The 24,593-nt window shown below is 41.3% G+C and overlaps 1 protein-coding gene across 6 annotated transcripts in view; it reads left to right on the top strand.

Moving 5' to 3' along the window:
- Window positions 1–3,598: 3,598 nt before the first annotated feature.
- TCERG1 (transcription elongation regulator 1) overlaps window positions 3,599–24,593 on the top strand; it is a 59,880-nt gene continuing 38,885 nt past the window's right edge. For 5 of the 6 annotated variants that reach the window (XR_004968133.1, XM_036312526.1, XM_036312525.1 and 2 more), the window contains exons 1-5: window positions 3,599–3,754; window positions 14,118–14,343; window positions 17,217–17,369; window positions 18,264–18,729; window positions 22,917–23,159. Coding sequence is in view for 5 of the 6 variants with exons in the window: in XM_036312526.1 (XP_036168419.1) it covers window positions 3,696–3,754; window positions 14,118–14,343; window positions 17,217–17,369; window positions 18,264–18,729; window positions 22,917–23,159 (1,147 nt within the window). In the remaining variant the exon portion in view is untranslated. Of the gene's footprint in view, window positions 3,755–4,572; window positions 4,595–14,117; window positions 14,344–17,216; window positions 17,370–18,263; window positions 18,730–22,916; window positions 23,160–24,593 lie in introns of those variants that run through there. The other variant, XM_036312524.1, reaches the window with a different exon arrangement.

Raw genomic sequence — 24,593 nt, 5'->3', positions numbered from 1 at the left:
GGCTTTATCCACTAGTGTCTTTTTTCTGTTCCACAATACAATCCACAATACTACATTGCATTACGTTGTCATATTTCATTGGTTGCCTTAAACCTGTGACAGTTCAGCTGTCTTTACCTGTCTTTCATGACTCAGATGCTGAAGAGTATGGATCAGGAATGTTGTAAAATGTCCCTCAATTTGTGTTTGTTTAATGTTTCCTCAGATTTAGACGGAGGTTATGGGTTTTTGGAAAGAATGCCACAGAGGTGAAGAGCCCTTCTCATCACATCCTTTCAGGGGTTCATGTCATCGCTGAAGATGTCAACCCCAATCACTCGGTTAAGAAGGTGTCCCCCGGGTTTCTCCACTGTACGTGTAAACTCTGCTAGGTAGGGTCACTAAGTTCAACCTGTGATATTGTGATTTATAGAAATATATACTTGGTCACTCAGATTGAAGAACAAGTAAATATAGAGAATATATAAAATGGAGTCATTTTAACCAAGCTACTAAAATTATGAATATTATGAAGGTTGAGCCCTGAGGAAAGACTCCATTCTTATTCTACCTAGCCTCGGAACTAAACTTTTTTGAACTTTCCAGTCCTGTGTCAATGCCTAAATTGGCAGCAAGAATGGCACCAGGTATTAGACCAGTGGGGTCAGGCTGGACCTTGGTTCAGCAACCTCAGTACTTGAGTTCTGGCTAGGAAAGAATTCAGAGCCAAGACTCAAACCATAAGGGAAAGTTTATTTAGAAAGCCACAAAGGTGGAATAAGTGAGCTGAGAGGTGGAATAAATGGGCCCAGGTAACAAGTTAGAGTGTTGGGGTCCAACCCCAGCAGGTCCAGGGGTCCCCAAAGGTGTGGATGGAGTCGGTGAAGAAGGAATGACACGGAGACAGTGTTCAGTTGATCAGCAGCCTAGCCAGGATCTCTAGCCAGGATCTCCAGCCAAGTTCTGTCTTTTATTGTCTTGTTACATCTGTATTTATACCAGTTGATTTTAATCCTGTCAATTTCTATTCCAAAGGTTAGGGCATTTCTTATCTCCATTCCAGGGAGTAAAGATTATGTAGCTTAAGGGTGATTGTTCGTAGTTAAAGTGATTAACTACCCGCCTGGCATTTAGTTAATGGATTTTATTCCCTCCCTAACTTCAGGGAAAAATCTCTACCTGGGGAAACAACCTTTCTTGGAGAGATGACCTTGGTTAAAACACATAGCGCCAAGAAGGGGAGCAAACATATTAAGAACAGTATGCCATATACGCCAGGTCCCTTGAAACATATGCTGTGCAGATGTTTCTTCCCTGCAGTGACTGTGTCAAGCAGCAAGGATGGACTGGCTTCCGGCACATTTTGAATTTTTTTCCAGCAGTGGGAATTAGTTTGTCATGAGCCATCTATGCCAGTATTTTTTTTGTACTAGTTTGCCAGGACTGGGGGATGCACACCAATGTTGTTAAAGGGATGTAACCTCCCACTCTTAGACTCCAGTTTGTTTGAATGTCACATATTTAGTGAAATTTCAACCATTCTTTCCTTTACCAATTGATCATGCTCAGAATTTTGTTCAGTTCTTATCACGTATTATCATAATTAATTTTGAATATTGAACTAGGGTTCAATATAGCACAGTGTTTATTGAAATATAATGCACATATGCCCAGCTGGCATGGCTCAGTCATTGAGTGTTGACCTATGAACCAGGAGGTCACGGTTCGATTCCCAGTCAGGGCACATGCCTGGGTTTTTGGGCTCTATCCTCAGGGTGGGGCATGCAGGAGGCAGTCAATTAATGATTCTCTCTCATCATTGATGTTTCTATCTCTTTCTCCTTCTCCCTTCTTCTCTGAAATCAATAAAAATATATTTTTAAAAACATATAACGCACCTATAATACAATTCATCCTTTAAATTGTATAATTCAATGTGTTTTAGTACATTCACCAACTTTTGCAATCATCACCACTGTCTAATTTTATTTTTAATATATATTTTATTGATTTTTTACAGACAGGAAGGGAGAGAGAGAGTTAGAAACATCAATGAGAGAGAAACATCGATCAGCCGCCTCCTGCACACCTCCCACTGGGGATGTGCCCGCAACCAACGTACACGCCCTTGACCGGAATTGAACCCGGGACCTTTCAGTCCGAAGGCCGACGCTCTATCCACTGAGCCAAATCCGCCATGGCACCACTGTCTAATTTTAGAACATTCTCATCATCCAAAAAGAAGTCCCATCGGCATTAGCAATCATTCTCCCCATCTCCTGGGAAACACTGATCTACTCTTTCTCTAAGGATTTGCCTTATTCTCGACATTTCATAGAAATGGAATCATACCAAAAAAAAAAAAAAAAAAGAAATGGAATTATATAATATATAGCCTTTTGCATCTGGCTTCTTTCACTTGCATGTTTTCAAGGTTCGGTATTATAGCATGTATCAGTACATCATTCTTTTTTATGGCCAGATGATATTTCTTTGTATAGATATACCACATTTTAAATAGAGTCATCAGTTGTTTGGACAGCTTGGGTTGATTCCACTTTTTGGCTATTATGAGTACTGCTGCAATGAACATTTGTGTATGAGTTTTTGTGTGGATGGGGGTTTCCAATTTTCTTGCACCCTGGTGTTTAGAAATGGGCTATGCTGCCACACTGCCTTGGGTCGAAGGCCAGGCTCTGCCATTCTCAAGCTGTGTGAACTTGGACAAGCTGCTTAATTTCTCTGTGCCTCAGTCTCATCTATAAACTGGCTATTCTTACTGTATATGAGGCCTAAAAGACATGGAAACTACTTGGGTAATGCCTGGTATATAGAGTTAGGTCTGAGTAAAATTTATCTATTATTTTAATATTTTGAGCAACTTATTGATAGGGTTCATTGTCACTGTACCTTTGAAAACCCAGAACCTAAAGGTGTTTCTTTTCCTTTAATAAAAAAAGAGAAATAAATATTCAGAATTCCTTTTGGGTATCAGGATGTGCTAGTTTCAGACAAATGTATTTTGAAATTGAAGAACAGATGCTTGAAACTGTAAATTGCGAAGGGGCTTGCCTTCCCCAACTTACTTTATGCAGCAATTTATAACACTCATCAGCCTGCAACTAATTATTTAATACAATTTAGGAGATATTCATGTAGCCGGTAATATATTATTTAATAACATGGCTATAAACCGGTGATGCTTTAAAACTTCTGCTTCTGAAAAGCTGGGAAATAGCTCATTTCCACACAAACCCTGTGGTTGCTTGTAGCTCTACGCAGATCGATTTTTGATTGGCTCACGCAATGGAAATGGTCTCTGGCCGAGCCAATATCGCCAGCGTGTGGCCAATGTTCTCCACCATTGCCTTCCTGGAAGCCGGCGGACACGTGGCTCCTGCAGGCCGGGCAGGACGTGGGAGGACCTAGTTCTGGTTACCGCGAGAGGGCGCTGGCGGCTCCTCGCCGCTTAAGTCTCATTTCCCATAAAGCCTCCGAGCGACCAATCAAGTGGCTGTCTCCATACCGCTTTCAAAGTCGGCGGGCCCTTCCACCAATAGTAAGGCAGGTGCCGCCCTCAGCTCGAGGATTGATGGAACGCTTCACCATTCATCTCACAGATCTCTGCTGTCTCCGCCTCTCTCGCTCGAGATGGATGACCTGTCTGACCAATAGAGGACGCCCGGTCGGCGGGTGGATGAACGCGGTCTTCTGTAATGGCGGAGCGTGGCGGGGACGGGGGGGACGGCGAGCGCTTCAACCCGGGGGAGCTCAGGTAAGGGGCGCCGCTCTGTCTTTCTTCTCGGCATGCGGGAGCCCCGCGGGTGGGCCTGCCGCGGGGATGCGGGGTGGAGGGCGGGCCGGGGCCCCGCGGCGGCCCGGGTCCAGGACCGCATGGGGCTGGGGAAGGGGGAAGGGGAAGGCGGCTTGAATGAGAGAGCCGGCCTGGGGCTGGGCCGCGGCCTCCCGTCCGTTTTCGGGGCGCTCCCAGCGGTTTTCGCGGGGCCCAGCGCCCCTGGCGGCTGCGGCCCCCGGGCCCGGCCAGACGTTCCCGCCCCGGGGCGACGCCGCGGCCGCCTGCAGCCTCCGCCCCGGCCGCCCTCAGCCCTGCGCCCGGCTGCGCGTCGCCGCGGGCCCCGTTGTCCCCCGGGCGCCCCTCCGCTCCGCAGGGCACTCCCCGGAGCCCCTCACTCCTCCCGGCTCCGCTTTTGGGGTCTCCACGTTTGCCCCGTTCCTGCCCGCCCGTATCGCTTGCTTTTCTTCACTAATTGTGGCCTTTCTCCCAGTCTCCCGTTTGTTCCTCCCTTGGCGTATTTGTGACCAGGAGCCGTGGCCGCGGCCGTTGCCACGTCCTGGTGGGTGTCGGGAAGCGCGTCCTTAGGGGGGTCTGCTCCGTCCTCGCCCCCCGCCGCGGACTGGTTGCCTTTCTCATTGTGCAGCCAGCCGACCGGAACCGTCTTGAGGGAAGCCTCCCGCCCGGGGCGCCGGCGGGGAAACGGAGGCAGGCGGACGCCGAGGCGGTGGCGCGAGGGCGCGGAGGCGCAGGGGGAGCTCCAGGAAGTGGCTGCCGAGCCCGGGCAGTCGGGCTCCGCGTCCCGCCTTCGCCCTGAAGGAGGTCGGTGACCTTTCGCCTTCGGTGTCTGAGTGCCCGTGGGGTTCGTCATGAAGGTTTTGTCAAGTGAAAGTGTCTTGGAAAAAACACACCTTCATTCAGTCAGGGAGAATACAAAGAGGTGCTACGCTTTCTGGCTACTATTTGAGACTTTTTTTTTTTCTTCCCCTTTTCTGGGTGGGGAAGATGTCATTTCAGATGTCCAGCCCCCCTTCCGATTTGTGCCACTGTCAGCATCTGCGCGGGGGACGGCGCAGGGGCCGAGGGCAGCCTGGGATTGTCTGGCGCTCAGGATGAAGTTGTGTCGGGAGGTGGGGGCCGTTGTTTCTCAGGGTTTTAGATTCTGGGTTGTCGCACACAGAAATCCCTACTCGGGCAGGAGCAAAATCTTGTCATAGTTCAGAGATGAATCTCAGATCCCTTACGCCGCATGTGTATGTTCGCGTGGGTCATGAGCGATGAAGGTGCATGGCCAGGGTCGCTCGGCGCCAGTGATGGAAGGTTAATTCCGGATTCTGATCTCAAGGTCACCCGAATTGATTTGCGTTTCAGAGAGCCTAGCATCTTCAGCTTGACCATGAGTAGCCTTCTAGGTTTTTATTAACCGTAGTCTGGACGTTGATGCAAAGCTGATTTGAGAGGGGCCTTAAATTCGGGTTTCTGTTGCAAATATGTTATGCCTGGCCTCTTGGGTTGGAAGTTGCTTCCAAAGCATGTTGTACAGACCATTATTTTAGCACTTTTCATGGTTTAAGATGAATTGGCTGTTTATGTGGTCTTTCTGATGGCAGAAATCGGGGCTTAGTTTTCGTATATGGATCATGTGTATCATGCAGGCATTTTGCGGTGTGTCTGTCTATCAGTGTCTGGCAAATAAAGTGTTCAGTGGCTCTATGGTAGTAAATGGTATAGGTGATTTAGAGACCGTTCGCTTCTTAGAACCAAAGTTATTGTGCTGTGTGACAGTCACAGACCTAGGTGCTGGCAGTAGAGCCTTGAACCAGACCAAAATCCTTTAGAGCAGTGGTTCTCAACCTTCCTAATGCCGCGGCCCTTTAATACAGTTCCTCAGGTTGTGGTGACCTCCAATTTCATTGTTACAAATTGGACATAATTAAAGCATAGTGATTAATCACAAAAACAATATGTAATTATATATGTGTTTCCCGATGGTCTTAGGTGACCCCTGTGAAAGGGTCGTTCGACCCCCAAAGGGGTCACGACCCACAGGTTGAGAACCACTGCTTTAGAGCCTCTGTACTAATTAAGATCTGAATTTTGAATTAAACTAGCCACATCAAATGAGTGGGAAATGACTTATACAAGGTCGCTGAGTAATTGGCAGAGTCTGGATTTGCCTCCCATTTGTCAGAAGCATCTTTCCATTTTGCCTCTCCTGTTAAAGTATTTGCAGTCTAATCTTCACCAGTGGGGGATTGCATATCTAGATAGAGTACCTCTAGCAGCGGTTCTAAAAACCTGTGGGTCGCGACCCCTGAAAATACATCCTGCATATCAGATATTTACATTACGATTCATAACAGTAGCAAAATTACAGTTATGAAGTAGCAACAAAAATAATTTTATGGTTGGGGGTCACCACAACATGAGAAACTGTATTAAAGGGTCGCGGCATTAGGAAGGTTGAGAACCACTGCTTGAGAAATACATTTGTTCTTATAAAAAAAAAATTGTTTCTATTTTTGCAAGTAGTCTTCTGTTTTCTAAAAGGGTTGAAAGTGGTAGGAATGCAAATAACCTGCAACAGACAAAATTTATTTGGAGATCCAAATGCTATTCATCCCTTTATGTTGAGGACTGTTAAGATAACTTTTAGAGTCATGTTTGTATAGATCAGTGGTTCTCAACCTTCTGGCCCTTTAAATACAGTTCCTCATGTTGTGACCCAGCCATAAAATTGTTTTTGTTGCTATTTCATAACTAATGTTGCTACTGTTATGAATTGTAATGTAAATATCTGATATGCAGGATGTATTTTCATTATTACAAATTGAACATAATTAAAGCATAGTGATTAGTCACAAAAACAATATGTAATTATATATGTGTTTTCTGATGGCCTTAGGCGACCCCTGTGAAAGGGTCGTTCGACCCCCAACGGAGTTGCTACCCACAGGTTGAGAACCGCTGGTATAGATCCTTTACCCAGGGCCTTAGATTACCTATTACTACCTTATGACAAGGTACTTTCAGTCTAAATTTCCTTAATTGTAAAACAAGAATAAGACTACACTGGTGTTACCACTGACTAGTACCTTAAACACGTTATTTTTTCTGTGACATAGTTTCCTCTGTAAAAATGGTGCCAAACTTACCTCAATGTATTGCTGTGAGGATAAAAAGAGTTGGTGCAAGTAATGTCCATGTAATCGTTCTTGGCATATAGGAAATACCCAGTATTTACTGTCATTATTAAAACAATTTTTTCTTTCTTTTTTAAAATATATTTTTATGATTTCAGAGAGGAAGGGAGAGTGAGATAGAAATATCAATGATGAAAGAGAATCATTGATTGGCTGCCTCTGCATGCCCCCCCTGGGGATCAAACCCACAACCCGGGCATGTGCCCTTGACCAGAATTGAACCCAGGACCTTACGGTCCACATGCTGACCCTCTATCCACTGAGCCAGACCAGCCAGGGCTTCTTTTTTTAAACCTGTATTTTTATTAACACTATTGAAGGTGTCCCCATTCCTTTCCCTCCTTGCCCATCTCTAGCCAGTCCCCACCCTCCTCCCCCCTTCTCTCTGGCCATCAAAACAACAACATTTGAACACTCACCATCCTCTACACTGGAAAGCTGCAGTGTACTAAGGGAAAACTACATATTAGTGGGTATAATACAAAAGTAAGCAAGTGAGAGGTTTCTTAGCATTTATCATGATTTAAAACTCAAATTGGGCCCTAACCGGTTTGGCTCAGTGGATAGAGCGTCAGCCTGCGGACTCAAGGGTCCCAGGTTTGATTCCGGTCAAGGGCATGTACCTTGGTTGCGGGCACATCCCCAGTAAGAGGTTGCAGGAGGCAGCTGATCGATGTTTCTCTCTCATCAATGTTTCTAACTCTCTTTCCCTCTCCCTTCCTCTCTGTAAAAAATCAATAAAATATGTTAAAAAACACACACACACACACAAAAAACTCAAATTGGGCCCAGCCAGTGTGGCTTTGTGGTTGAGTGTCGACATATGAACCAAATGAACCAGGAGGTCACGCACGGTTCCATTCCTGGTCTGATCACATGCAACATGGTCTACGGGCTTGATCCCCGGTAAGGGGAGTGTAGAAGGCTGCCAGTCGATGATTCTTATCATTGATGTTTCTATTTCTCTCTCCCTCTTTGTTCCTCTCTGAAATCAATAAAAAATATTTTAAGAAAACTCGAATTGTGTAATGAGCCAGAGAGGGTCTGGGAGAGGCTGAGGGTTGGGAAGGAGTTTGAGGAACTAAGACTGATATGAAGGAGCCAGTTATATAATGATCTGGGGAAAAGCATTCCAGGCAGAGGAAACAATAAGTGCAGAGGCTTCAAGGTAAATGAACTTGAAGTATTTGACCAAAAAAGAAGGCTGGAGCCCGGTTTGGCTCAGTGGGTAGGGCGTAGGTCTGTGAACTGAAGGGTCCTGGGTTCGATTCTGGTCAAGGGCATGTACCTCAGTTGCAAGCTCCCATTCCTGGTCGGGGTGCATGTGGGAGGCAACCAATCAATGTCTCTCCCACATTGATGTTTCTCTTTCTATCTCTCCCTCTCCCTTCTACTCTCTCTAAAAATCAATGGGAAAATTCTTAGGTGAGCAAAAAAATAAAAAAAGGCTGGAGTCTATAGACAGGTCAACAAGAGGCAGGTTATGTAGCGCCTGATAATAATTATAGTAATAGTAGCTACACTATCTACACTAATAAAAGACAAACATGCAAATTGACCATATCTTCGCTATACCGTAAGCCATGCCCACCAGCCAAATCAGAGCGACTATGCAAATTAATCCAACCAAGATGGCGTCCGGCAGCCATGGAGCTGAAGTGAGCAGGAGGCTTGGTTGCTCCAGTGATGGAGGAAGCCAAGCTTACCGGCCAGCTCTGAGCTCCACTCAAAGGAACAAAGTTTCAATTATAGAAGATAAATAAACCCCAGATACCTGCTTTCAGCTGGCCGTGGCCATGGAGCTGGAGCAAGCAGGAGGCTTCTCTCCCAACCACCCTGGCTGGCTCTGAGCTCCTCAATTATAGAAGTTTCAATTATAGAAGGTAAATAAATCCCAGAATTAAAAAAAAAAAAAAAAAGAGGCCGGGAGCTTCCATCGCCTGGGGGCTTGGCCAGCCTGAAAATGGCCCTCAGCCCCTCAACCAGACTGGCCAGGCACCCCAGTGAGGACCCCTCCCACCCTAAAGGGGGTGTGGCCAGCCTGAAAACAGCCATCAGCCCCTCACCCAGGCTGGCCAAACCTCCATGGGGTGAGGGTCCCCACTGGGGGGGGCTTGACCAGCATGCAAACACCCATCAGCTCGTCACCCAGGCTGACCAGGCACCCCACTGGGGACCCCCACCCTGAAGGGGGTGTGACCAGCCTGAAAACACCCATTAGCCGCTCACCCAGGCTGGCCAGGCACCCCAGCGGGACCCCCCACCCTGATCCGGGACACCCTTCAGGACAAACCAGCCGGCCCCCACCCGTGCACCAGGCCTCTGTCCTATATAATAAAAGGGTAATATGCAAACTGACCCTAACAGCAGAAGGACTGGGAATGACTGGTCACTGTGACACATACTGACCACCATGGGGCAGACGCTCAATGTAGGAGCTGCCCCCTTGTGGTCAGTGCGCTCCCACAGGGGGAGCTCTGCTCAGCCACAAGCCAGGCTGATGGCTGCCAGTACAGCGGTGGTGGTGGGAGCCTCTCCCCCCACCTCAGCAGCGCTAAGGATGTCCGACTGCAGCTTAGGCCTGCTCCCTGCTGGCAAGTGGACATCCCCCGAGGGCTGCCGGGCTGCCAGAGTGATGTCTGACTGCCAGCTTAGGCCCAATTCCCCAGGGAGCGGGCCTAAACCAGCAGGTGGTCATCCCCCAAGGGGTCCCAGACTGAGAGAGGGCACAGGCCGGGCTGAGGGACCTCCCCCCCCACCCCCAGTGCACAAATTTTTGTGCACCAGGCCTCTAGTTACTAATATTAATATCATTAAAACTTACTAGTACTATTACTAGACTGATGTTATAGCAACAGTAATAAAAGCTATATTTTGAGAACACTAATGTGCTAGGTGCTATTCCACATACTTTCTTAGCTCATTTAATCCTCACTGCAGGTTCTGGTAAGTTGCCTGCAATGAAGCAGTGTGTGTGAAGAGCTCAGCACAGGTACTATACATATCTGGCATCAGAAAATGGCAACTTTAAGATGCTGATGGAGGAAATTATGTGAATTCTGTCACTATTTTAATGGCAGACTTTTGAAAGACATTTAGTCAAATTGACAATGAAGTGCCTTTAAAAAAATGTTTTTATTGATTTTTAGAGAGGAAAAGAAAAAGAGAAAAACATCCATCGGCTGTTTCTTGCATGCCCCCTACTGGCAATTGAGCCTGCAACCCTGGCTGGGAATCCAACTGGCAACCTTTTGGTGCATGGATGGATTTCGTTGATCCAACCGAGCCACACCGGCCAGGGCCCAAGTGTCTTTTATAGGTAGAGCATAGTGCAAGGTTTTTTGGGGAATGAAAGTAGTGATAGTTAAAGTGGTTTAGTGTGTATCAAGTACTCTAAATGTTTCACAGGGATTATCTCATTGAACAGGGATATGAGACAGGTTTTATTTTTATTCCCCAGCTCATTTACATCTGAGTATACTCAGACTCAGATATTACGTAACTAGTTTGACAGCAAAAGGCAGAGCCATGATTTGACTTTTTCATCATTCTAGAGCCAAAATGCTTAACTTCAAGCTATAACTAAGAAGTGTGAAATTCCAAAGAAACAAGTACTGTCGATTTTTTTTTAAAGGGAGAGGCAGATTCAAAAGAAATCTAAGATTAAGGTACATTATTAACTCAAGGCTGAAATAGAATATCCTTCCTTGATAGTTAACTTTGTTTCTGCACAAAAGGTTAAGATGTTTCTTCAATAATGGTAGCTATGTGTGTTTTAGGAATACATATAATTTGAAAAAGACTAATTATTCTAATATAATCCATACTCTTTTCAGTCATTGTTTTTAACTTATACTTTGAGATAGGATCATTTGCAAATTTGGTTAAATACAGTTAGTATATGCATTCTGCATGTTTACAATCCTAGTATTCTAGAAGGAAAATTGGTTCTTTATTAGGATTTTTTATGTCAGAATTAACTGTGATATGGAAAATGTAGAAAAACTTCAAAGTGTAATTTTAAGCCGAGAGTTGAAATATAGGAAAGTTGGGAGAGCCTGGTGAGAAGAGAATATAAGAATGATTATCTTTATATATATATAAAGAATATAATTGTTGCCGTAACCAGTTTGGCTCAGTGGATAGAGCGTCGGCCTGCGGACTGAAAGGTCCCAGGTTCGATTCCGGTCAAGGGCATGTACCTTGGTTGCGGGCACATACCCAATAGGAGACGTGCAGGAGGCAGCTGATCGATGTTTCTCTCTCATCGATGTTTCTAACTCACTATCTCTCTCCCTTCCTCTCTGTAAAATCAATAAAATATATTTTTTAAAAAAAGAATATAATTGTTGCCCTAGCTGGTTTGGCTCAGTGGATAGAGCATCGGTCTGGGGACGGACCAAAGGGTCCTGGGTTCGATTCTGGTCAAGGGCATATATTTGGTTGCAGGCTCCTCCCGGGCCTGGGCCCTGGACAGGACTCGTGCAGAAAGCAACCAATCAATGTGCTTCTTTCACATCAGTGTTTCTGTCTTTCCCTCTCTCCTCTCTACTCTCCCTAAAAATCAATGGAAAAATATCTTCCGGTGAGAATTAAAAAAAACACACACACAAAAACACACACACACACACAAAAACAACCCAGTGTAATTGTTAATTTTTTCTTGAGCACAGAAATGTACATTTCATTAATCATGGAGAGATTTATAGTAACTACTGGGAAGACTGATAGGTAGGTACTCAATTGACTATGGCAAATTATAGTAAACATGCCAATTTTACATGATAAAAGCCTAATATGCTAAGTGTCCGGTCCACCGGTCAGCTATTCAAACAATCAAAGCGTAATATGCTAATGATATGCTAAGGCCAGTTCATCTGCTCGCTATGATGTGCACTGACCACCAGGGGGCAGATGCTTTGACCAGTAGGTTACCTTGCTGCTGGGGTCTGGCTGATCAGGACTGATCGAGATGAGCGGGCCACACCCTGTACCCCTCCCACAGTCCCTCCCCGGCCCAGTCGTGCACCAGTGGGGTCCCTCGGCCTGGCCTGCACCCTCTCGCAATTCGGGACCCCTCAGGGATGTCGGAGAGCCTGTTTCAGCTCAATCCCACAGGCCAGGCCGAGGAGACCCCTCTGGTGCACGAATTCATGCACCGGGCCTCTAGTAATGTTTATAAGATTCTACATACCCTATTGTGAGGTAGTGTAGGTACAATGTCACCTAGGTAGGTATTCATTGGTTCATTCAATAAATATTTATTTAGGCCTAATATGTGCAGACCTAACTATGTATAGGGGATGTAAGGATGAACAGGACAGAATTTCTACTCTAAAGGAGCTTAGTATATACACAGTGTTGGGTAGTGTTTAAGAGATATTTGCTTGTGTTTGAATCCTGGCTTTTCCACTCAACCAGCTTTGTGGCCTTGGGACAAATTATTTGACTTCAACTTGCTTTAGTGTCCTCATGTATAAAATGAGGTTGATAGTATCTATATATATAAAAGCCTAAGTGACAGTTACGACCAGTTGACCAAACAATCAGTCGACCAATCACTATGACATGCACTGACCACCAGGGGGCAGACGCTCAACGCAGGAGCTGCCCCCTGGTAGTCAGTGCACTCCCAAAGGGGGAGCGCCGCTGAGCCAGAGCTGCCCTGGGCTCACAGCTGGCAAGCACAGCAGTGGTGGCAGGAGCCTCTCCTGCCTGCAGTGGTAAGGCGCGAGGGGTCCCAGACTGCGAGAGGGATGTCTGACTGCTGGCTTAGGCCCCATCTCCAGGGGCATCGGGCCTAAGCCAGCAGGTGGACATCCCCCGAGGGGTCCTGGACTGTGAGAGGGCACAGGCCGGGCTGAGGGACCCTCCCACCCCCCAAGTGCACGAATCTCGTGCACCAGGCCTCTAGTATATCTCATAGGGTAGTTAATGATGACTAAAGGACTTAAAAAGAGCTTAGAGCACTGCCTGACACATAGTAATTACTTTTAAGAGTGAATAATTTTTATTTTTTTAAAAAGCACTTGTGAGAGGGAGATAGATAATAACATGTAATACTATGTATCTGCTGAAATACCACAGAGAAAATAAGCCAGGGTGTTTTAGCTAGAGATTGAAGGGTGGGGTAGGGTGCAGTGTAGAGAAAGGCTTTCCGTTTAGGTAGAGGATACTAGTAATCTCGTAAGCCTGCTACCCTCCGCCCCTGTATGGAGGTACAAAAAAACTTTGTATTTAGAAGTAATTTCAAACTTACCAAAAGTTGCAAAAAATAAAGATAGTACACTTGGTATTAATATTTTACCTCTTCTGCTTTATTATTTGCCCACATGCATGCTCTATTACTCTGAACTTTTTGAGGGTAAGATACATATACCATAGCCCTTTGCTTTTAATAAGTACTTAAGTATGCATTTTCTAAGAATAGAGATACTTTGCCTAAATACAGTTACCAACTTCATAAATTTACAATGATACAATACTTTAATCTGTTGTTCGTATCCTAGTGTTGTTCATTAATCCAGTGTTTTTTATAGCATTTCTTCCCTTTAGGATAGGATTTGGTTTAGAATTAGTGTTGTGTTGTCATGTCTCTTTAACTCCTTTAATGTAATACATTTCCACAGCCTGCCTTTGTCTTTTATGTATAATATCCACATTTCTGAAGAATATATCCTCTGCTTCCCCCTTTTAAATAGAGCATTCCATTTTTTGTGTTTGCCTACTGTTTCATCATTAATTTGAGAATATACATTCTTGTCTGAAATAGGTGATGTGTTCCTCTCAGTCACATGATGTCCATCTTGTCCTTTTTCGATGATATTAATTAGATCCACTGGTCAAGATGTTGCATGATTTCCCTGTTACATAGGGTTTTTTTCATTTCCCCTTGCAATCATAAGCAGCATGTGAGGAGACATTTTAAGATCATCTGGATATCCTCTTCATCCAGCTTTCCTCCTAGATTTGGTGTCCGTGGATCATTCTTACTGATGCACTTTTACTGTGATGGTTGCAAAATTATGCCTTTCCAACTCCACTTGCTCTTAAGGGCCTATTGAATTTGATGTAATTAGAGATCAGTAACTACATTTTTGTAATTTTGAGAAAGAAAAACTAATTCATTGTTTTTCCCACAGGATGGCTCAACAGCAGGCCTTAAGGTTTCGAGGCCCAGCTCCCCCACCAAATGCAGTGATGCGAGGCCCACCACCTCTCATGCGACCTCCTCCACCTTTTGGTATGATGCGAGGCCCTCCTCCGCCACCTCGGCCCCCCTTTGGACGTCCTCCTTTTGATCCTAATATGCCACCAATGCCTCCTCCAGGAGGGATTCCTCCACCTATGGGCCCTCCACACCTTCAGGTAAAGAATATAGAAGTTGCCATTCCTTCATTGTTGTTAATATTAATATTGTATGTCAGTTTTGCCTTAAAAACTGTGTTCTTAGTTTCACTTTATAGGAAAATATAATCCATATATTAATTTGTTGTCCCAAAAGCAGTGGTTTTGAGTAGAAATTCAGAATGGGAATTTAGATAGAAAAAAATACTTCATAGGAAACAGGATTAAATAGAGTATTTCTTTTTTTTTTTTTTTTAATATATTTTATTGATTTTCTACAGAGAGGAAGGGAGAGAGACAGAGAGTCAGAAACATCGATGAGAGAGAAACATCGATCAGCCGCCTCCTGCACATCCCCCACTGGGGATGTGCCCGCAACCCAGGTACATGCCCTTGACCGGAATCGAACCTGGGACCCTTCAGTCCGCAGGCCGACGCTCTATCCACTGAGCCAAACCGGTTTCGGCTAAATAGAGTATTTCTTACCTGCCTTTATTTCTGAGAATTGTCTTTAGTAACCCATCTTCTTTATGGGAAATGAAGTTTGAATTTTAAAGGTATAATTGTTTTAGTTATTGCTATTTATTTTTTAATATTTTATTATTCTTAAAATATATTTTTATTGATTTTAGAGAAAGGGAGAGAGAGAACAACATCAATGATGAGAGAGAATTATTGATTGGCTGCCTCGTGCACACCCCCTACTGGGGATCGAGCCTACAATCCTGGGCATGTGCCCTGACCAGAACCATGACTGCCTGGTTCATAGGTCGATGCTCAACCAATGATACATTTTATCATTAAGTATATATACATACATAATGTATATATGTTCTGAGCAATTCTTGCCACAAATGAAGCTTAGGATAGAATCTAGAACAGGGGTCCTCAAACTTTTTAAACAGGGGGCCAGTTCACTGTCCCTCAGACCATTGGAGGGCCGGACTATAGTTTAAAAAAAAACTATGAACAAATTCCTATGCACACTGCACATAACTTATTTTGAAGTAAAAAACAAAACGGGAACAAATACAATATTTGTATATGCATGTGGCCCGCGGGCCATAGTTTGAGGACCCCTGATCTAGAACAAATGCATTTTGTAAGCACATTGTTTGAATATTTTTCTTCCCTGGGGGACAAAAGGGGTTATTTTATAATTTTAGAAATAGAATTGTGGGATTTCTTTAAATAAAAACTTTTCTGGTATTTTAACCTGAGGCACAGATCCCTCTCTAGGATATATAGACTCAATTACTGTCTGAAATGAGGTCACGAAGGTGGCCTCTCTCAAATGTCTACTTTTGAGGTTGTATTGTTTTTGTTTGGGTATGTATCTCTGTTTTTCTTAGTTTATCCAGCCTATACTATTCCGAAACCAAATAAATATAGTGGTATCATCTATTTCCCATTAGTTTAAATAATCAAGAATGAACTCACTAAAAATAACAAAAGATAACAAAGTACTACGGGAGTGATGTTAACTCTATTTAGATAGGGTCATATTTATGGAAGAGACACAGGTTTTAATATTTAATAATTTTATTGCCTTCCTAGTAATGAATAGCCCCTACCCCCTTAAACAAATCGTTAAAAAGTTTTATATTTTCTCTGAGATTAGAATAAGAAATAGATTTTTGACTGTCTCTGGTGTAACTTGTTACATATGAATTTATTCTAATTTGGGCCTTTAAGAGTTAAACGTACTTGCAGAATATTATAAAATGTAATGGACTGATGTAACCCTCTAATGGAAATACATCAGATGTTGTAATGGGATACTTTCCAATGTTGTGATGTTTTCTTGGTCTTGATAGATAATTGTGTGGTTTTACATTAAATCCAAGTGATATCCAGTTAATGTGCTTTGGGGTGGATATTTTATAGAATGTGGGTCTGTGTGCTGATGCTTGAAAGACACTAAACTGAATTTTTTTAAAAAAAATCTGAAGTATGGGAAAGAAAATGAAGTACTGTTTCACATTATTAGCATGGTGTTAGTTCCATTATCCAGATTAAGATGCTTTAGATAACTGAAATTTATTGTTACTTGTAATTAAAGAGGATGTCTTTGAATCCCCATTCAAAATCTGTTGTTAAAATGTTATACCACTTGTCTGCTTTAGTAAGTAAGGTTAGTAGTTACAGTTGAATTGTGTGGCTCAGAATCTTAATGTTGTGTCAATAATCATTGAAGAATGATAGTGAAGGAATTATCAGAGATAGGATTGAATTAGTAATAGCTCCAGGAAATAAAATAAAAAAATTGTAACATATACCATTTAAATTCTTATTTTCCACTAAAAGTAAAATGGATAATTATTTTACTATATCTTTTAAACTTAACTGATGTTCATGCCATTGGTGAGCTACTTATTGTTACTATTATTTGAAAAATAGAAAATGATGAATATTTTTCTAGCTAATATTTTTTTCTTGTAGGAAAAGGGATTAGCTATATTCAGTTTTTCTCTTTTAGTTGTTGCTATGTTATTCGTAAAATAATGTTTCTCCTTTGCTTGGTTCTTATTGTAAGTGAGAGGTGGAGGTATTGGTGTGCCTGGTATTAAAAAAGATACAAAAGTTGCTTATTTTCTTCTGAAGGTAATCTAGTACCTAGTGTGTGAAATATGCAGTTAAAGTATAAGTAATAAAATGAAATTCGCCCATAATGCTATTACCCAGAGATAACTACTATATGTTGATGTATTTCTTTCCAATCTGTTTTGTTCCAGAGAAACTTTGCTTATGCATCCTAGATGAGTGTTTTTGAATGGACTGTAAAGCTACTTTGGTTGCTCTTATAATACTTTCCTTTGGGGTAGAATTTAGTAATAATTTGAAAGGAAAAAAGATAAATACAAGTGACCATTACTGTTCTTGCGAATTAACAGAGACCGCCTTTCATGCCTCCACCCATGGGAACCATGCCTCCTCCTCCGGGTATGATGTTTCCACCAGGAATGCCTCCTGTGACTGCCCCTGGTACTCCAGCACTGCCTCCTACTGAGGAGATATGGGTTGAAAATAAAACGCCAGATGGGAAGGTAAATTAGAAAATATATTTAGGTTATTAACTCCTTAGTGACAGAAGAGTAAAACTTAAAGAGTTCTGGTAGATTGAGATCAATGACAATATTCTTGCCAATTAAGAATGAGCCTGGGGTAAGCAGGGCGTGCGGTGGGACTTGATGAAAGGCTTAGTGGATTGGACTTCCACGCAGACTAGAATGCTTACATCTGTTTACCTGTGATTCTGGAAGCTTGTATTTTAAATATGTATTATGGGTCCTCAAAACAACTCTAAGGTTTAGTATTCACTAGGAGGACTCACAGGACTCAGCATGTAGTTGTACCCACAGCTAAGACTAATTGCAGTGAAGGATACAAAGCAAAACCAGCAAAGAGAAAAAGGTAATGGGACGGAGTCTATAGGAAATGAATCACAAGCTTCCAAGAGTCCACTCTTTGGAAGCACGTGGAGTATGTATAATTTCTCCAGCATGGAATTGTGACAACATACGTGAAGGGTTGTCTACCAGAGAAGCTCATTTGAGCTGGGGAGTCAAGGGATTTCATTGGGGACTGGCACCCTTTGCCCGGCACATAACAAAATTCCAGACTTTCAGAGGGAAAGCAGACATTTAGCATGAATTGCATTTTTGTGTAAACAATTTAGGCACAGTGAGCTGCTGTTCTTACCAGTTAGGGAATGGTGGTAACCCTCTCCAAATCCAGGTTCCCAGATGCCAGCCAAGGGTCAACTTTGCAGGATAGCAGTGTTAACTGCACAAAAATAATATATGTGTTAAAAATATAGTATGCTCATTATAGAAAATTTCCCCCAATAACTTAAGTTTAAGGCAAAATATAGTTGCATTATTGGTTTTTAATGACAGTTGACAGATTCTATGATACCAGTGATTTTGCTTCCTCTGCAGGTTTATTATTATAATGCTCGGACACGTGAATCTGCCTGGAGCAAGCCAGATGGAGTTAAGGTTATTCAGCAGTCAGAACTGACACCTATGCTTGCAGCCCAGGCACAGGTTCAGGCCCAGGCCCAAGCCCAAGCCCAGGCGCAGGCCCAGGCCCAGGCCCAGGCCCAGGCGCAGGCACAGGCACAAGCCCAGGCTCAGGCCCAGGCCCAGGCTCAGGCGCAAGCACAGGCCCAGGCCCAAGCACAGGCCCAGGCCCAGGCCCAGGCGCAAGCACAGGCTCAGGCTCAGGCTCAGGCTCAGGCCCAGGCCCAGGCCCAGGCGCAAGTGCAAGCACAAGCAGTAGGAGCTTCCACCCCTACGACCAGTAGCCCAGCACCTGCAGTATCCACTTCAACATCATCATCCACCCCATCCTCTACCACTTCTACCACGACAACTGCCTCTTCTGTTTCGCAGACAGTATCAAGTGAGTACCAGTCAGCATGTGTTTTTATTTAGCAGCTAGGGAAATGGACAACTAGGGACTGCATTCCAAAATGATACTACTGTTTATATATTATCCTTGATGTTATTTAAAAAATATTTTTGACATAAGACTTTTGGTTAAAGAAGAACAGAAATTTACATTAGTAGAAGAAATTTTTTGCCCAGTTGCAATTCATGAAGCTAAACCGGGGAAGTACAGTTAGCTATTCAACTTGGCTAACAGTAATGCTGGGTGCTGTGAGCTTTGCAAAATAAGTGAAAGTCTTGTTCCCTATCTTATAGTAGAAAAACTGATTGAGGAGGCCAGCATAATGCATGTAAAATAGTGTGCAAAATTTACAGCGAAAATAGAAGGTGTAACAATTTGAGAAAACGGAGAGACAGGTTGGTGGATTGCATGGGTATTAAGGCTGATCATGAAGGATTTGTAGTAGAATTTGAGTAAGTTCAAAAGTAAGGAGAAGTCTCTTAAGTAGAGAGGAACAGCATAAAGTTCAGGAAATGAGTGTAAGTGTAGTTTGGGGGATTGTTAAGGTACTCTTTTGAGGTGGGACGGTTTATATTGGTTAGTAAATTGAATAAGAGTGACATCAGATTATGAGTTTTAAGAACCAGGCAAATGGGTGAGTCAGGCAGGTAATAGGGAGCCTGTAGAAATGCAGTGTTCTGGGAGATTTTTCTGATGCTCATTTTTTGGGTAGTGTTGAAATTGGAAACTTACTAGGAACTTTTCAGTACTCATTTAGAGGTGAATAGACCCTATAACGGGACATAGGCAGATGAAATGAGGAGTTGGAAAAGAAGTGGTCAAAAGGGTAAGAGAATTTTCAGGTATAAAGTTACAGAGGCCCAAAGGTTAGATCTTTTCTAAAATATGAGAGGTGCTTAATAGCAGTTTTTAGGGATGAAGAAAAAATAATATATTAGTATGCTTAAAAGATTGCCATTAATATTTATACCACTACTTTTTATTTGTTGCTACTTATTCTACAAGCTGAGATTGAGCCTCAGAATATTTAAATAATGATTTTATTGTTTTGATTATTTATGGTACTGTTATGAAAATACATGTCTCCACAAGATTATTACAATTTTGGATTATTTTGCTACATGGATAATAGAGATGAAAACAAGAAAATAAAAAATGTCCCTTTCCCCAATATTTTAGGGACTTGGGAATTATTAGTATATAGTACATTGTAAGGAATATGTATATGAGAGAAATTTAATAATAGATTTAAATTTGACTTTATTTTATTGATACAAGAAATAACCTATAAGAATAAGGTACGTGTAATGTGGAGGCAGTTTTTTAAAGGCCCTACTTGATAATTTTTAGACGAAAATATACTTAATAGGAAGATAAATTCTGATATGGAAGTATAACAGTGAATTCTTATATGGAAGTTAACAGCTAGCTGTTTGAGGGTCTTTGCCCTTCTATAGGCTAGTGCTTCTAAAACCTATGTGGCAGGGCAGAAAACTGCCAGCTTTTATGGGGTACCTGTGGTGGTAATGGGCGAGGGGGATTAATAAAAGCAGTGTGGTTCTCTGTGGAGGCTCTGCTGTTTTGTTTTCTGCCTTAGGAAGGAGAACTACTTTGTTCTAAGGAAAATGGGTAGCCAAATACTTTATCCTACATACATTCCATTTCTATATCAGGGTGGTCTTCAGGCCCATAGCTATCTTGTGATTATCAACTATTCTTGTCAGAACACTCCAATTTGTCATTTTTTGCACTCCCCTTCAGTTACTGGGAGGCCTTTATTCTAAGGACAGAATAGCAAAATCACGTTCTTTTTACTGCCTTTAAACATCAATTTTGATGTCTTTCTGAGTATTCCTGATGTCTTTTTATTTTACTTGATTCATTGTGATGAAGTATTGTCATGCCACAGTATTAAAATTTCTCCATCTGTTGTTGCAGTCACTTATCTTTTCTAGTTGAGATCTGAGGCTGGATTAATAATATATTTTGAGATCTAGTGTTTCAGTTATTTTAGCAAATAGAATTAGTAGGAATTTATCTACTATAAAGTCCTAGCTGTCATTTTCCCAGTTTCCATTTAATTCTTTTATTGCCTTTATCCTTTTTCTCTCATGACTTATTTCCACTAATCAAATCAGAAAATCCTGTATCAGCAAGAGAAATGGGTTGAATTGAATACTTTTTGCCTTCTCCCTTGGTGTTCCTTTCCACTTGGAATTTGATGCCTTTATAACATTTTATTTTCTGACTACAGTAATTTGTACAAAACTTTGGTAATTATATCTACATACTATTACCATTATATTTAAAAAAAATGTAATTCTGTGAACTGCAGTATAGACCTGGGCAAATGGAAATAAAAATTAAGATATTTATAATTTGAACTCCAGTTGAGTATAAACTCATTTTATCCTCTGCAAGATTGTGAAAAATGCTAATAAATCCTACTTCTCAGGGAAGTTGGGAAGAATAACTAAATATATTTTCAGCCATTACAATAGATTACAAATGCTAAATGGTATGTGTATGGGACTGGGCAAATGTTGCATGTAATTTGTATTTTTCACAATGTTATAAAATTATATTAATATGATACTGTACCCTAAGGCTAGGTCTATGCTAGACCAACAATTCATTCCTGGGCCCCTGAAGATACTTGTTTGGCCCTGCTGTCTATTTAGCCAAGGTGAGTCCCTTATTAACAAGTATGAAATTGCTCACATCTTCCCAGCCTAAGTGAGTTTTTTCATTATTAGGCGCTGAAAAAGTTACTGACCAATTTTGTTGTCAGTTGGAGTACCGGGTGGTTTGTGTTAAACAGCGTGCTTTCCCTTAGAATAAAATATTAGGAAAGCACTGCTTTATTTTATTTAATTTGATAAATTCTTAGTTCAATATAGGTAGAGTTTGACATTTTTCTTTATAACAAGAGAAAGATGAAGTATTTTTTACCAGTGAATCACCACAATGAATTTTTGTTTTGAAATTATATGGGTTATGAATAAATAACAAAAATGTTTTGTAATATTTGAGAACTGAAACTTGAAGAAATATGAATTTTATATTTAGGTCACAGTTTGATTTTGATGTAATTACTAGGGATAAAATGTTTTAATTTTGATATTTAAAAATAACATATTAGCCAAACCAAATTATCCTGAATTTCTCATTCTCCTGGTCTCTTATACTGGAAACCTGAGTTTTTTGTTTTTTATTTTCTTTTTTCTTTTGAAATAATTATAGAAAAACCAAAGTTGTTTTTTATTCTATTTGTTTCTATCCAGTCAGTCATTAGTTATTGCATTTCTTTTTCTATCTGTTCTTTTTTGCTTGGACAAAATTCCAGATATGTTGAAATTGGTTTTCCCACCTTTGTTATTTCTTTTCTTTTTCTTATGCATCTGCCAGTTAATTCATCAAATGAACATTGATTATTCTTCAAAACAGAAACCTTAAATCAGCCTCCCCACACCCTTTTTAATATTCACGAAATCATACTAGTAATTACACGTGAATACATTCTTGTTAAAAATTCAAAGTCTAAAAGAAGCATATGTAAAAAGTGAAAGGCATACATACACTGATATAATGAGTTAATATATTTTGGTGTGCATTCTTATAGATCATTTTTCTACATTTATATAAGTTCTTTCCTTCCCCTACCTAGTAAAGTACATACTTTTGTTCAAGGCCTACTTTGTGCCTCTGGCCTACTTTTCCAGCCATAACTCACTAGTTCTGATGGTATGCCTTAGTGTTTTACTGGTTGACTGCTTGCCGTCTGTTTTATAAATAGTTCCTGGTTGTTTCCTATTCTTTGCTTTTATTTATTCCCACTACTTATTTTCTCTTTCCACTTTGTCATTTTCCTTGTTGAAATCCTAATCTATCAATGCCTTCCATCACAGCATAACATTTTCTGTACCTCTCTGTTAAAAATGGTCTTTGGGTCTTGATTTACATGCCTATACATTTATTCCATTTCTCTTTGTATTTTAGTTACTTTTTATATTTCTTTTAACTATTTTCAAGCTTCTTGAAGACAGAGACCTTGTTACAAATTTCTTGCAGTGCATGGAATGGGCCCTTAAATACTGACTGAATGAGTGAATGATGAATGAATAGAGTAAAATGGTTTATGAAGGAGTGATACATATTTTTGTTTTATCTTTTATCAGCACCCACAACACAAGATCAGACCCCAAGTTCTGCTGTTTCAGTTGCTACGCCTACAGTTAGTGTTTCAACTCCTGCTCCTACAGCCACACCTGTGCAAAACGTTCCCCAGCCGCACCCCCAGACGTTACCTCCTGCTGTCCCTCATTCAGTACCTCAACCAGCAGCAGCAATACCTGCTTTTCCACCAGTAATGGTACCTCCGTTTCGTGTTCCCCTTCCTGGCATGCCAATTCCACTTCCAGGTAAACCAATAGATTATAATAATATTTCCAGCTATGTTTTCATACTGTCAATTAGTTTGTTCTCATGTGTCTGTTGCATTTGGAATTTGCCTTGAATCTCACCTGTTTGAAACGTTTTTGAATGATTCATGGCTAACTGCAATATTTTTTCTTCAGTTTTGATAAATGTCCTTTTTGTTGTTGTTTACATGTCTTAAAATCAGAGCCATATTTAAAGCTACACTCCATTTTGAATAATGGCCTCAATGAATTAAAAACAATTATCTTGTGTAAATACGTTCTAAGTGCAGTATTTTTAAGGGATTGAATCTCTGAAGTTGAGAGATCATAAGTCATTGATAGGTAACACAAGTTCAGTGATTTATTATATATTGTGCATGATTCTGAGCACTTTACATGTAATTAATTTAATTTTCACAACCATCTTTGAGGTAGGTACACAGAACTCATAAGTGATGGTGTTGGATTTGAGCCTGGGCATTTCAGATCAAAGTACCATGCTCTTAATAACTATGCTATATTGGAATGAAAATGTGAGTCACTTAACTGTAAAAAATTTATCTAAAATAGAAATCAGAAGTTTCCCTTGTAACAATTGTGAAGTGTAAAATGCACCATTTAAACATTTAGGTAATTATGGTGAATTCATGGTTCTGTGTTGTGTTTTTTTGTCTTAGGGGAAATCGTTACATCTAGAAAAGGAATGAAAAGATTGTGGAGTATAATTCTTCTTGTATGAATTAAGCAGTGATAATGTTGGGCATCCTAATTTGAATGCATTTAATCCTTAATCCGAGGTCTATTTTAATATTATAGTTGAAAACTATATGCCATAGGTCAAGTTCACAGGGCTAATTTGTAGCAAAGATGAATAGAACCTAGGGTTCTTGTATCCCAATTTTTCATTTTCCCCACTATCTATTACCACTTTGTTGTACTAGCTTCTGTGTAAGGATAGGATTGTGATACAGCTGTTTCTTAGACTTACACACATTTTAATTATCACTCTCTGGTCTTTTTCCTGTGACTATTTTGAAAAGAGCACTTTCAGATATTGCATCTTGCAAGAAAGAAACCAAAAACTTTCAAGAGTTGGTGATGTGTGTTGTTTTTTGGGGGGTACTTTTTACATGTTGACAGTGTTAGATAATTAAATGCCCAGTACAATGTTTAAAAAACCAAAAATGTTTTCTCTACTAGTAGGGATTACTCACTTTCTAAATTAAATTTAAAAGTAGTTGGATTACTTTCCTCTTTGGACATACTTTTTGTAGAACACTAACTGATAGAGAATAGCTTGATATTCTTGATAACATCGTGCAATCTTGGTCTTCTTTAGGGTCAAGGACAGTATTAAAATCAGATCCTGGATTCTGAGTGATGTCTAAGAGGTGGGGTTATTGATTCTGTAGAGAGAAGATTGAGAGGTTGCAT

The sequence above is a fragment of the Myotis myotis genome, unplaced genomic scaffold, assembly GCF_014108235.1.
Source record: "Myotis myotis isolate mMyoMyo1 unplaced genomic scaffold, mMyoMyo1.p scaffold_m19_p_6, whole genome shotgun sequence".
Taxonomy (NCBI): domain Eukaryota; kingdom Metazoa; phylum Chordata; class Mammalia; order Chiroptera; family Vespertilionidae; genus Myotis; species Myotis myotis.
This window is presented reverse-complemented; position numbering and strand designations above follow the sequence as displayed.